This window comes from Monodon monoceros, unplaced genomic scaffold (assembly GCF_005190385.1).
Source record: "Monodon monoceros isolate NGI ecotype Baffin Bay Population unplaced genomic scaffold, NGI_Narwhal_1 Super_Scaffold_19, whole genome shotgun sequence".
Lineage (NCBI taxonomy): Eukaryota > Metazoa > Chordata > Mammalia > Artiodactyla > Monodontidae > Monodon > Monodon monoceros.
The window spans coordinates 66,372,220-66,385,684 of record NW_021703775.1 but is presented as its reverse complement, the minus strand read 5'-3'; the positions used below and the strand labels follow the sequence as shown (position 1 = coordinate 66,385,684).

The 13,465-nt window shown below is 54.6% G+C and overlaps 1 protein-coding gene across 7 annotated transcripts in view; it reads left to right on the top strand.

Moving 5' to 3' along the window:
- The window catches only part of BABAM2 (BRISC and BRCA1 A complex member 2), a 475,326-nt gene extending 463,458 nt beyond the window's left edge, over positions 1-11,868 (top strand). For all 7 annotated transcript variants that reach the window (XM_029231734.1, XM_029231733.1, XM_029231732.1 and 4 more), the window contains one exon: positions 11,425-11,868. In XM_029231734.1, coding sequence (XP_029087567.1) covers positions 11,425-11,488 — 64 coding nt within the window. In that variant the 3' untranslated portion in view covers positions 11,489-11,868. The remainder of the gene's footprint in view (positions 1-11,424) is intronic.
- Positions 11,869-13,465: the final 1,597 nt, after the last annotated feature.

The window sequence follows — 13,465 nt, the reverse complement described above, 5'->3', positions numbered from 1 at the left end:
ACCAGGGAAGTCCAATTTTACAGAGTTTTAATGAAGGAGAATGAGATATGCCTAAAATGATGTTTGGGAGGGGGAGGATCACCAAATCAAAGAAATGTAGAAATCACCGCTCCCATGCCTTCGTTGTGTGAATGAGGAAACGGAGGAGTGATTCAGTGTCACACAGCGGATCCCGAGGGGGAGGCCTGGTCTCTGCACTCAGCTGCCAGCGCCTTTTCCACTGGAAATCATGGCGTTGTGGAAAGAATGTGCTCTTTGGAGTCAAGCAGCTCTGGAATCATAAACAGCATTGCCACCTATTAGCTGTGTGATCTTAGAAAAGTTACTTTGCATCTCTGAATTGTACATTTCTCATTGGCAAAAATAAAGATATAGGTGTCCCCCACTTTTTGAAAGTTCGCTTTATGCCACTTTGCTTTTTCTTTTTTGCGGTACGCGGGCCTCTCACTGTTGTGGCCTCTCCCGTTCCGGAGCACAGGCTCCAGACACGCAGGCTCAGCGGCCATGGCTCACGGGCCCAGCCGCTCCGCGGCACGTGGGATCCTCCCGGACCGGGGCACGAACCTGCGTCCCCTGCATCGGCAGGCGGACTCTCAACCACTGCACCACCAGGGAAGCCCCACTTTGCTTTTACAAAAGACCTACATTAGTACCTGTTTTCAGTAACTAAAAGACATCCAAAGAGGATTTTCACTTTTATCAAAAAAGGCAAAAAGCAAAAATAGCATTCAGCGTTTGTTTTGTGGCAAACCCTTGTAGAGGCAGAGCGCACCCCAAGCAGCCAGAGTGGCGCCGCCAAGCTCTTCCCCAGGAACCACACTCGGCATCTCAGCATCAGGCCACCATAGCTTTGAACTGTGTCTGCGAGCATCTTGCTTTGTCTCATTTTATTTTTGCATCCGTTAGCAAGATGTGTCCTAAGTTAATTGCTTCTTCGCTTTGTGCCATTTCGAAAGGTTTCATAGGAATGCTCTACTTTCAGATGGTGGGGGGAACCTATACTGATACCTGCGTGGTAGTAGTCCCATTAGGAGGAGTAAACGTAAAATGGTATAGATGAAAACAAATAGCGTGAAGTCTAGCATGTAGTAGGCACCTCCCTTCCTTTATACTCCTGGCTTCCAGACTTTTTTACCACAATCCACAGGAAGACATTTATTTTACATCCACAAAAGTTTCACACACAAAAATTTCTACTTGCCACATGTGATGTACTCTGATTTTGATTTCATTTTATTTTAATGCTGGTCAGGACCCACTAGGTTGATTTCACAACCCACTAATGGCTTACACCTATCGTTTGAACAAGCCTGTTTCATACCATGTGTGGATATCATTTATCCACATTGTATGTATGTCCTTCCTTTCCTTCCAGGCCTTTCCCCCCTCCCTCCCTCTTTGTAACTGGCACACGGCCACACAGCTAGCTGTTGCCAGCACGTGCCGGGCCCTGTGCTCGTGCAGGGTGGAATGAGCCCTGCGGGCCTGCAGGGCAAGTGAGCTCTGCTTCTGCGCCCCTCCCCATCTTTGCCATGAACCTCAGCATGGTTGAGAGGACCCGTAGGGCCCTCCACCTGCAGAAGTTCTGCCTCCTGCCAGCCTGCTGTGGAACTTGCCCACACTCCCAGCCCAGGAGCTCACCTGAAGTTCCCATTAAGGCCATTGCACCCCAGCAGGGAGGGTAGGCTGCGGATGTCCTCTCCCATCCAGTAGTTTCTTCTTTGGGAATTGCTGCTTTTCCATCTGTAAGCCCAGAGAGCCAGGCGTCTGGGAATATCATTTCAGCTGCTGGGCGGGGGGATTAGACTGAAGAGGGACCATGGCCGTCCTTGCTGCCCCTCCCCCAGATCTTCGGGGGTATCTGTGAGCACCCAGCTAGGAGGGCGAACACCCAGAGTGTGGGCGTGACCAGGGGGTGCACTCAAAAGGCAGCAGGCAGGGGCCTGAGCCGCGCCGGGAGACAGAGCTTCGGCCTCTAGATGCTGAGAGTCTGTTGGGAGAAACCCAGTTTACAACCAGGCAAGCATTACTTAAAAGCCCCAGAGAGATTCTCTGGGGGGGAAGAAGATTGTTTCGTTCTCCAAAGAGTTGATCTCCTAAGCGTTCTCGAAGCCCTTTGGGGGTCCGGCACTGTCCTTTGCAGGCCGATGCCTGGCGATGCTGAGCGGAAGCCTGGAGGCACCATCCCCGCTGGGGCATGACCAGGCCCCGCACTACGCATGGTCAGCTTGCCTGGGACCCCGAGCACTTCCTCTTTGAGGGCCATCCTTTGGTTTTTCCCCTGTTGCTGATTAAGGGGAGGAGGGTAATCTGTGATTTTGACGGTGACTCACCGCCATCAGACAGGCGGCGGCTTCTCCCCAGCAGTCCAGCGCAGGTGAGCTGCGTGAGTAGGAGATCCCAGCACCCTCCACAGGCATCTGCATGGCCACCAGCACCGCCAGGGCTGAGCTCCCACCTGTGCGGCCCTGGGCAGAGCCAGCAGAGAACATGAGATGCCCGTTGCCAAGGCACCTGCCATCCGAGGCACACCAGGCAGGCGCAGATGGTGAGACAAGGTGGACAAAGGGTGGTGGCTCTGCTCTGGGGTCCCAGGCCTCAGGCAGCGCCATATTCCTTAGCCCCACCTACCCACTCTCTGCCCTAGCCTTGGCCCAGCCAGGTGCACTGCATCATCTCAGCTGACACACACACACACACACACCCCCCGGGGAGAGGGGGGCCGGCCTTTCTCAGTGGCCACGCTGCTGCCCCCTCCTCCCAGCTTCTCATCAAGCAGGTTCACGATGGAAAGAGCATCAGCCTGAGAGTAAGGAGATAGGGAGGGTGGGCTCAGATTCTGCCTACTAGCTCCGGGGCCTTAGGGCAACCCCTTGGGACAGCCATGCATTCATTCATTCATTCCTGCTGTCAGGCCCTAAGGAAGGTGAGCACCATGGGGCACTAAGGGTAAACCACCACCAAATTCTGCCCCCAAGGGGCTTCCAGAGAAGAGCTAGGCCAGCCCTTAGTTTTCCCTTCCCTGTAATGATCGGACTATATGGCCGCTAAGGTTTCCTTCTGTTGTAAAATTTTATAATTCTAAAGTACATCTTTAAATAAGCCAAGCTTTCACAGTCGTTTGAGGAATGTTTGTTGAATTGCTGTGTGTTGGGCTCTAGACTTGCAGCTGGGCTGCAGAGATGTCTGAATATGAGCAGCGGGGCTTGCCATGAAGGAGCCTCTAGTGGGACGTCGGAGGATGGCTGGACTGTGACAGACGCTTGCAGACAGAGCTGGGAGCCCAGGGGAGGAAGGCAGCCCTGCGGCTGGGGGAGCCCACGAGGACTGCCCTGCCCCTCCCTCTCATTTGGCCAGTTGGCCCACGTGGCCTCCTCCCCTCAGACACTGCAGCAGGGGGCGCCCGGGGAGCAGAGGCGACTACAGCCCCCCACCCCAAGCCCTGAGCAAGGCCTGGCCCTGCAGTTGCAGAAGCTGGCTGCGCGCTGCTCAAGCCCCAGAGGAACTGGCCCGGCTCCGGGAGGCCTCCTCGGAGAGTCTCAGAAGGAGAAAGAACCACTAGGTAATTGTGATCATTTCAGTGCGCATTGACAAATACCCTGTGATTTAGAAGGAGCCAGATTTCATCCCAATACTTTGATGTCTAGAAATGGATCCCAGTTGATTGTTTGTTGAAGTCCTCCTAAAACAGCATTTTATTTAATTCAACACATACTGAGACTACGGTCTCAGCCTTCTCACGGGCGAGGAGCCCGAGCTGTGTAAGACAGAGCCTAGACACCAGTCTAACATCTCAAACTCAAGGCAGACCATGGCTGGGCCTGAGGTTGGAGGCCACTGTGCCATGGAACCCAGCAGAGGGGAGATTGATTCCAGTCGAGGGCGAGGGCCTCTGCCCGAAGCTGTGAGCGTGTGATACCGTGTTCTCGGTATGATATCAAGCCTTCGCATCTCAAGTGTGTTAGTTTCCTTGTTTTGCGATCTTGGACCCCCTAAAAATGAACCAGGCCTGCTCAAGGGTTGGCACGTTTAGGGAGACCATGTACATGAACCAGTTACAACGACTTGTTTGTTCCTAAAGCCCATACCAGCAGCCAGGCTGACATCGCTCAGGGCACAGCTACAAAATAAGCTCCCATCGTGCCGGGCACTTGCTTACCAAGGCGCCCAGAGTTGGATGGGCTGTCTTCACAGTGGCCTTTGGAGGGTTTGGGGTGACAGGCATTGAGGCAGACCCGGGTCTCTCTATAGAGATTCTATTATAAGGATGACCCCTTTGCCACGGGGACAGTAACCCCAAGTGAGTCAGTATTTACAGTGGCCGTTCGGGGCAATGAGGACAAGGCAAGACCACAAGGAGATTAGCGGGACTTGTCTTACACTGTTTACGGCACTGCTTTGATTTCAGACCACAGTCGTCTTGCTTATGACTGATTAAAAACATGTGGCAGTTGAAGTCACAGCTGCAGAAGAAAATTGGAAAAAGAAAGGAGCCTTAGATGTTTGGGAACTTGCCTCTATTTGCAGAAATGAATTCTGACTTGATTTGTGTGTCCTTGATTTCCTGACGAGGAGGTTCGCGTCCCCGAACCTCTCCTCCCACCCCGCGCTATCCACCGCCACCCTGGCCTGACTCAGCAAGCGTCGCAAGGCTCATCTGACGGTTGCCCAGAGGAAAGCATTTGGGAATTCCAGAAAGAGGCTACTGAGCCCAGTTTGGGAAGAGAGCAATTGCTTAGGCTCCTGCCAAGTACAAGGCCCCAAGTCTATGAGGCTGAAGGCGGCAAGATCACAGGGCCTCCTCCTTGAAGTGGCGCTCCCGCAGCAAGACGAGCACCGGTGGCACTGCGCTCAGGGTGTATCTTAGCTAAACTCGCTCAGCGTCTGTTTTCTCACCTGCGAAATGGGACCTTGACTCCTGCCCCACGCGACAGTGTTGTGAGTGCCACCTGTGCGATGTTTAATCTGCTTTACGGGCTTCCTTCCTCTTTCCCCGGAGTCTCCAACCTCTTAGGGCTTTTTATTCTCTGTTGTTGTTTTCATTTTCTTAAAGCCATACTGATTCAATTGTTCAGATGGTGATTGCATGGATTTTTGTTCTTTTGAAAAGGTCCGTTGAATAAATCAAGACCTACAATTCCAGCGGGGAAAATCCCTTTTGATGAGACTCGTTGAAGAAAGTTTCCTAACTGCCCTCATCTCAAGGCCTCTGAGGATCTTCCTGACAGCTCCCTGTCACCACTGTCTTTAGTGCCCCCAGAGCCCCTTCCCCAGAACACATAGATGATTGGATTTTCCAGGCATTGTTTCCCCTGACAACTTAGTTTGAGCTCCCTGACTCTGGACCTCCTCTCAGTTGGAGGGCAGACATGGCCGAGAGGAACAGGCCTTCCTTCCCTCTCACCAGCTGCCTGTGGTTCCCTGAACATCTGCTCAGAGCTCTGCCATGTTTGTGAAAAAGCATCCCAGCTAAGGCGACCGCCGTCTCCCCTCACCACCATCACCTACGGTGCATCGGGGCCTGGGCTAGGCTGGTGCCTTCATTGAACAGGTGAAGAGTCAAGACACAAAGAGGTTAAGTGGCTTGCTCAAGGTCACGTGGGTATCTCAGAACCAGTACTGGGTGGCACTTAGAGATTGCCAAGTATCCATCTTCCTGTTAGAGGTGAGGAAACTGAGCCCCAGCTCCCGATGACCCAACGAGCCAGGGCCTGGACTAGAGCCTGTGTGGACAGTGCCCTTTTCACTTGCCCCACTGCCTCCCCTTTATAGTACTTGTTGACCTGGACAGAAAAAGGTCTGTCTGAGGACTGGACCCACTTCAATACCCCCATCTGGGGTAGCCAGAGCCACATGATTCTTGAACATCCATGTAGTCCACGGCTGCGACCTCCCCCCGACCAAGCTTTTGACCAGAGCCACGCACGGGAGCACACGCAGCAGCTCAGGCAGAAGCCGGCCGGGGCGCGGGTGCCTCCCGCTCGCACCACGCGCACGTCTCCAGCAGCTCCGGGCTGCATTTCAGGAGGTGCGCAGTGTCCCAATGACTTTGGCTGGGTGTCCAATCCTGAGACTGACCACCTCTGTGCCTCCAGCTACCAGCTCAATACGATATGTGAAAAACGATCCAAGAAGGCCCAGGGGAAAGGATGAACCGGGAGCAAGGACCACAGGACCTCTCCATCCACACAGGGGTTTTCTCTTCTGCAGCCACACGTGCCCTGGCTGTCCGCCTCTCCCCCTCAGACCCAGCTGGGTCCCCACGGTAACAGCTGACACCTATTGATCAACTAGTTTGCCAGGTACCAGGCCAAGTGCTTACATGGAACGTCTCATTTAATCCTCATGAGGACTATACTTTAAGGTAGGCGTCATGGCTCACCTCTCATAGTTGAAGAAATTAAAGCTAAACCGGTGAGTCACTTGCCCAGGTGGTACAGCCAGTAAAGGGCAGGGCCAGGCCTTGAGCCCACACTGCCTGCCCTCACAGCCTCCAGCCTGCAAGGCCTTGAATCATCAGGCACAGCTCCCTGCCTTGAAGATGAGGGACTGGCGCCCAGAGAAGGGAAGAGACTTGCTCCTGGACCCAAGGCCCAGAAGAGTAGACCTGCTGAGCAGCCTAGCACCCTGATTCCTGGCCTCAGGGGTCTGTCTGCTCCGCCCCTGCTGCGCCTGTGAGCTGAGGCCAGGAGCCAGTCCTGCTTCCAATTCATGGAAAACCTACCTGGCCTCAGCCTGGGGTCAGTTCTTTAAGTTTTATTCTGCTAGCCTGAGACTCTGGGATTGGATGGAGTTGTGATCTTATAAAACCCAGAGTGAAGGGACTTCCCTGGCGGTCAAGTGGTTAAGACTTTGTGCTCCCAGAGCAGGGGGCATGGGTTCAATCCCTGGTCAGGGAACTAAGGTCCTGCATGCCACACAGCGCAGCCAAAAAACTAAATAAAACCCAGGGCAGAGGGACTGAGATCAGTGAAGAGGGTCAGAGCCTTATGCTGTCCTAAGGCATGTTTAGCTCGAATTTGGTCTAAAGATAATGTCTCTTCCAGTGGGAGTAGAATGAGGAGCTTGACTGACTCAAGGCCTCCCTCCCTGAGGGCCCTTTTGGCCAGTTAAGGGGGGACGTGAGAAGACCTTCCCCCCACCCCCCTGTAACACACTTAGACTTTTAAAGTTTACCATACACTTCGTCTTTGGGTGAAAGCGTTTTTTAAAAGGTGACAGACAACTAGTGCCATTGGCAGGCAATATACTCTGGGCAGCTCTCCATCTTCTCTGATTAAAAACTGAAACAAATGAAAACAGCACTTCAAAAGAAAACCTATAAATGGATGGGAGCCAGTTGTCATTCTCCCCTTCCTCCTCGCCTCCGTGAGCTGACTTGGTGAGGATCCGCGTTGAGAAGCACTCATGACAACAGCTGGTGGCATCATGCCTTTAAATAGCCCTTCTCCGCACTGCTTCCCCCGGGCGTCACACCCTTTGCCCTGGCAGGGAAAGCCCAGGACACAACAGGAAACTTCAGAACTTTCTGAAGAAGGAGAGAGCTTGCTGCAAAGCTTGCTCCCTCTCGCCAAGACCTTTCGGTCTAAGGAGCTTGCGCTGGTGTGGCCCCTCCCCCAGAAGTGTCCAAGGAAAAACTGAGCTGATGAGATTTGCCCAGTGTGAGGCCGGGCCTGAGGAGGGAGAGCGGGGGAGAGATGCCCCTGCCCCCGTGCCCAGGGCCCGTTCCAGCAGCAGCCAGCACCGCTCCCTCATCGGGCACCTATCTTGGAGCCAACAGCCTGTGCCCCTGGTGTCCTCCCCCGTGACTTGGGACAGGGACGCCACCCTGCCCAGTGGTGGTGGGGTACGTCACACTCCACGGTGTCCTTCAGGCAGTAACGCAGATGCAGCGGAGACGGGCAGCGGCCTGTCAACATCTGACCCTCTGCAGAAGGGCCACCAGGCTCCCCTCCAGCAAACACAGATACCGCCGGGGAAATAGCAGCAGGCGAAACACGGGGAAGGAATGCATGGCCCTCACGTCCGAGTGGCGGCAGCCAGTTGACAAGGTTCCTTCCCGCACGTCTTTTGCGTGTGCGTCGCATCAGGGTGGGCTTGTTGCCCCTCCTCACTGTGGGGAAACAAAGCTCAGGGCTTCTCTTGCCCGGCCAGCCTCACCCTAGGTCGGGGGCCCCTTCTGCCTCATCACAGTCCCCCTTCCCATAAGGGCGAGGGATTTGAGGCAAGGGGTTTGAGGTCCTCAGTCTCAGAGCAGGTGGTGGTCTGGCTGGGTCAGTATGCAGATGGAGGAAGGTGTTTATCCTTCTCACTAACCGTCGGCATAGGTTGAAGTTTGAGAATGGACGACAGTTTATACTTTTCTTCCTCAGAAGCTGAACGTTGCATTCGCCTGCATTGTGGGGTTGCTGTCTCTCACTTCCCTCTACAGTGTGCAAGGGACGTGCTTTAACTGCTCTTGCAAACCTGGTGGCCGTCGGTAGTTACCTTAATTACAGCCATGAAGTCCACACTGGGCCCTCTGTATGGGCAGGCCTGTGGGGTCACAGAGAAGGGGACATGCCCCCTGCTTTCCAGGTCTGGCAGGGCAGCCCGGCCAGCAAGCCATGTGCACACGTGACACGTGCCCCAGCAGAAGCACAGAGAGCGTCTGCAAGCAGGGAGAGGACCTTCTGGTGACCAGGGAAGCCTTGATGGCGGCAAGGGCGTTTGGCCTGAGCGTGACTAAAGCCCCGAGGTGGAAATGGCACGTGTGAGGAAGAGCAGGTGGCCACACTTGGGGGGGGGCGGGAGTGCAGGCCGGCATCCTGGACCGTGCGTGGGCTTCAGGGGGCTTGTGGCATCCCCCAACTGCATGTGACATCACAGTGAGGAGACTTACCTGCAGTTTTTCTGGGAGAGGATCCTTAGCTTTCTTGGCTTCTCAAAGGTCGGGGGAGGCACGATCCCAAAAATGTAACCGAGGAAAAGTGCAAATAGTAAAAATCATGGCATGCCAGGCTGCGAGTTTGGGCAGATGAAAGGTCTCGATTGGGGTAGTGACAGAGACCCACATTCAAAGAGAATTGATTTAGTTGCAACAGAAAAGCGAAGTAAGCCTTTTTTTTTTTTTTTTGCGGTACGCGGGCCTCTCACTGTTGTGGCCTCTCCCGTTGCGGAGCACAGGCTCCGGACGCGCAGGCTCAGCGGCCATGGCTCACGGGCCCAGCCGCTCTGCGGCATGTGGGATCTTCCCGGACCGGGGCACGAACCCGCGTCCCCTGCATCGGCAGGCGGACTCTCAACCACTGCGCCACCAGGGAAGCCCACAAAGTAAGCCTTTTGTCCCGGGGAGAAACAGCAGTTTTGTGAAAGGTAACAAGAGAGGGAGCCCAGGTGTTGGGACACAGGGGAGGAAGAGGAAGAAACTTCAGGACGACTTCACCGCAGGGGTTTAGGGAGAAGTGGAAACTGAGGGTTCTGTTACAGAAGTACCAGGGGGCCGAAGCACTTTCAAATGAGTAATATTGATGAAAAAGCACATTTGGAACACACTGGCTTGAGTTATAGAGAGACGCCCAGGTCACAATGTCCTGGAGGTGGTTGGAAATGTGGGCCTGGAAGTTTGGGAGATAAATAAGGGCTGGAGACCCAGATTTGGGGTGGGGGGAGGGGCAGATTCTCTGCTGAGGGTGTTTCGAGCCTGAGAGGATGCAAGGGGAGTGGCGAGCGGGACAGGAAGGAGTAGCCAACTCGATTTCTATGGGAGTGGGGAAGGCGGGAGGGAGAGGAAGAGGGACGGAGCGGGTCTAGATGTGTAATGTCCCAGGGACGGAGAGCTTCCAGACACGGGGGCCCACGCATGAATGTGGCAGAGAGGCTGCAGAGACTGGGACTGAAAAAATTCAGCAAAGCACGGAAATTTGAAAGAGGGTTTCCGGTGACTTGGCATTAGGAGAGGGGATCAGGCAGGTGTCATCAGTGGCTGCTCTTAGCGGCGACCTAGTGGCGACGCCGGGCTGCTAAGTCGTGTGGGGCTCTTCGCCCGACACTGAACCGCCGACAGTGAACCACCCTGTTGAGTTTCATGACTGCTGAGCTGTTCTCTGCTCTCTTCTCACAGACGGGCTTCGCCTTGTTGCCTGTTGCAGCTTCGGCAGGTCTGCCCTCTGCCTTTAAGTTAGCTCCCCGATTCCTAATGTGGGGCTTCTGACCTCCTGGGAGCCTGGAGCGCCAAGCTTATTAGAACCATGTCCTAAATAACATAGACGTGGGTGAGGTACTGAGGCCTTTGTGGTACTGATGGTGACAGGTGTCTTGGTGGCCCTTCCTAGCTCAAGTCACAGGTCCAGGTGAGCCACTTCTGGATAAGTCCGGTGTGACTGCTCTGATCTCACGGGCATCAGGGGTGCGGGAGGGAAGCCTGGCAGGCACACGCGGTGCGCACCGCAACCTCTGCGGCTTCCTCTCCCTCTGCTTTCTACCTCACCCTTTCTCTTCCGGAAGAGTGTTTAGTTCCCAGCTCCTGACAAGCCCTCCCATGCCCCCAGGCCTCTGCTCCTGCTGTGTCTTTTGCCTCGAACACCTGTAAAATGGCTACTTCACCGCCTCCTTCACTGGTTGCCCGAGGCTGGTGCCTCATGGCATTGCCGTAAATGCCCTCACCACTGCAGTTGGTATCTCTCATGTGTCTGCTCCTTCTCTAAACTGAGGTCACCTGCACGGTAGGTGCCACATCTGGGTCATCTCACAACCCTTGGCACCTAAGGCAGTGCCTGGCACAGTCAGTGTGGCATGTGCCCCTCTCCTGCCGTTTGACAGAGAGCCTGCTTCTCCAGATTCGAACCTGGTTGCGGAAAAGCCAAACGGTCTGCCCCAGACCCTGTCACTAGTCTGTGGCTGACCAGGGAACGTTCTCCTGATACCCAGCCTGGCTTTCTTTCCAGTAGATCGAACTACAAATACGTCTGCCAACGAATGGAGGCTGTGGATCACTTAGAAATCCCTCTTATTAGACCCTCTCTGTCTATATGAAGTCAGAGATCCACCGAGTAAAAGTGCAACCTTGTTGATATTTCAGATCACAAAAACGACTGGGTGGTTGGCTTGATCACTCTCTGGCTTGTAGCTTGGACCCTTGGCTTTGACCTGGGGAAGGGCAGACGGAACCCGAGTCCTGATGTCTAATAGGAATTGGCAGCCAGGAAGGCCCGGGTACAGGCCCTTTAAATACCCATGAGAGATAGCACGGTAGTGAACTGTATGGACCTCCCTTGGAAAAATCCAGAGGGCTTTGCGTCAGCAGGGAAGGAAAATCCAATCCAAGATGCATGAACAATAAATAACAACTGTTCCGAGTTAGGTTGAAAGCTCTGAGTTGCACTTTTTTTTTTTTTCAAGATGTTTGTGCTAACCACAATTTTTTTTCTCCCCCTTTCCCACCAGGGCTTATTTCAAAACCTTTGTCCCTCAGTTCCAGGAGGCAGCGTTTGCCAATGGAAAGCTCTAGGAAACACCAGTCTTGAGAGGTGGCCAGCCAGACTGCTCTGTCCACATGCGTGTCAGCACATATGGCCGCTTCCTGGAAGCCATTGGAATGTCTTCACGGCAGCATTTCACTCACACAGCAGCTTTGCACCCCGACTGGAACCCACACTTGAGCTGGCTGGCGGGCACCTGGGTCCCAGAGCCCCCCACCTCTGGTTGCCCCCTCTTTGTTTCCTTCAGTATACTTCTTAGTTGGAAGAAATAAAGTCACAAATCAGGATGCTGTTACTTTTCCAGGGAACGTAAGACATCATAAATGCACACACCCTGATTCCAAAGCCTCTGTCTCTGAGACCTCTTTTAAGTTTTCAGATAAAACACCCATTTGCTCTTTTCTTTCTCCCTGGAACTAGCGCCTTGTGCGTGTGTGTTTCACACCCAACCTTTCCCATTTGGACAGTCCCTCACTGGAAAGGTGCTGCCTGAATGAGTCTGACCAACTGGCAAGGTTTCAGCTGGGCCCTAGGCCAGCGCTCGGGAACAATTGGGAGCCAGCGTCAAACGCCGCTCCCCCATCCATCTCCAGGCCCCTGTGTGTGTGCCGTGTACAAAGCCCATCCTGACCCAGGAGGCGGTCGTTAAAGGTTGCTGAATGCATCAAGGAACCCATCCCTCTCTCCATCCCTCCTCCCGAGGCTGATGGGAGAGTTGTTTGGGCTGACGAAGCACTGTGCGAATTATACCTGGAAGACACAGGTTGGGTCCCGTGGGTGATCCCTGGGCTCAGGCCTGCCAGCTCCGCAGCCGTCCGGGAACGGAGCGGGGGAAGGTACCCTGAGCAAGCTCCATCTTCCCTAAATGTATGGATTATCAGAGCCAGGCGGGGTTTCAGAAGTCACCTTGTTTCCACGCCCAACCCCTCTCCCCTGCTACTCCCCTTCAGTGTCAGAGGCGAGAACTAAGGCCCACAAGCTAAAGAAACTCTCCCAGCAAATTAGGGCAAACCTGGGAGTCGGGAGCCATCACACGACTTCCCTCAACTTACACCCAGGCTGGCCACAGCCAACTTGCCCGCTTGACAAGGTCTAGTTTAGTTTAGCGGCGTTCCACCCTGAGGGCTTTCGACACAGGGAAGTGGGACCTCGGCGCGGAGGCGAGAGAAACCAGCAGGCTGAGTGGCCTGTGCTCTTACTTCAGCCCACCTGCCTCTCTCCCACTGTAGGGCCCGCACAGGTGGAACCCAGCCTCTCACTCTTCCCTCAGCTCCTCTTGTGGTTGGTGGAGCTCAGTTTCACCGCGTCAGCCTGAAAGGGAGCCAGCTCGGGGCCCTTTTGGGGGCCAGTGAGGGTACCCCTCCATCCTGTATTCTCCAGCACCCAGGAATGTTCTCAGGAGGTGAGAGAACAGGTAGAACAGACCTCCCAGCTTGGCTTCCAGCCGAAGGGCTGCCCAGCTCTGGGATCTTTCACCACTTGAGTACTTGGCCTTGAAACCTTGGGAATTCCCATGACAGAGAGCAGTCCAGTGTCGTGCGTTGGCGCCGTAGCTTTGCCGTCAGCCAGCGGTGTGACGCTGAGTAAGTCACTTCTCCGTGTAGTCAGAACCACCCGGCGAGCTTTCTAAAAAGCTGCTTCTCAGGGTCCCGCTGCAGGCCCGCTGAATCATATATCATTAGCTGGGGCTTGGGCATCCGGATTTTGATAAAACTCCCCAGGTGATTCTGTTGAGCACGTGGTCGCAACCATGCTGGAGTCTCTTCTGACCCTGGCCAGCTGCCTACCCCAGTAAGGGTTTCCAGCTCCAGTTCTAGCCGGGGGTGGTTGGCAGCTGTGGGGGTGGGGTGAGGTCACGTGGCCTGGACCCCTGGCATTTCAAATCGCCAGTCCTCAGTGACAGCGGTCAGTATTGGGCAGTGTGACCTGGGAGTGGCCCTCCTGCCCCTGCCAGTCTCTTGGGGTCCAGATGGCTCAGGCTGGCCAGATTGTCAACGGTATAGCCC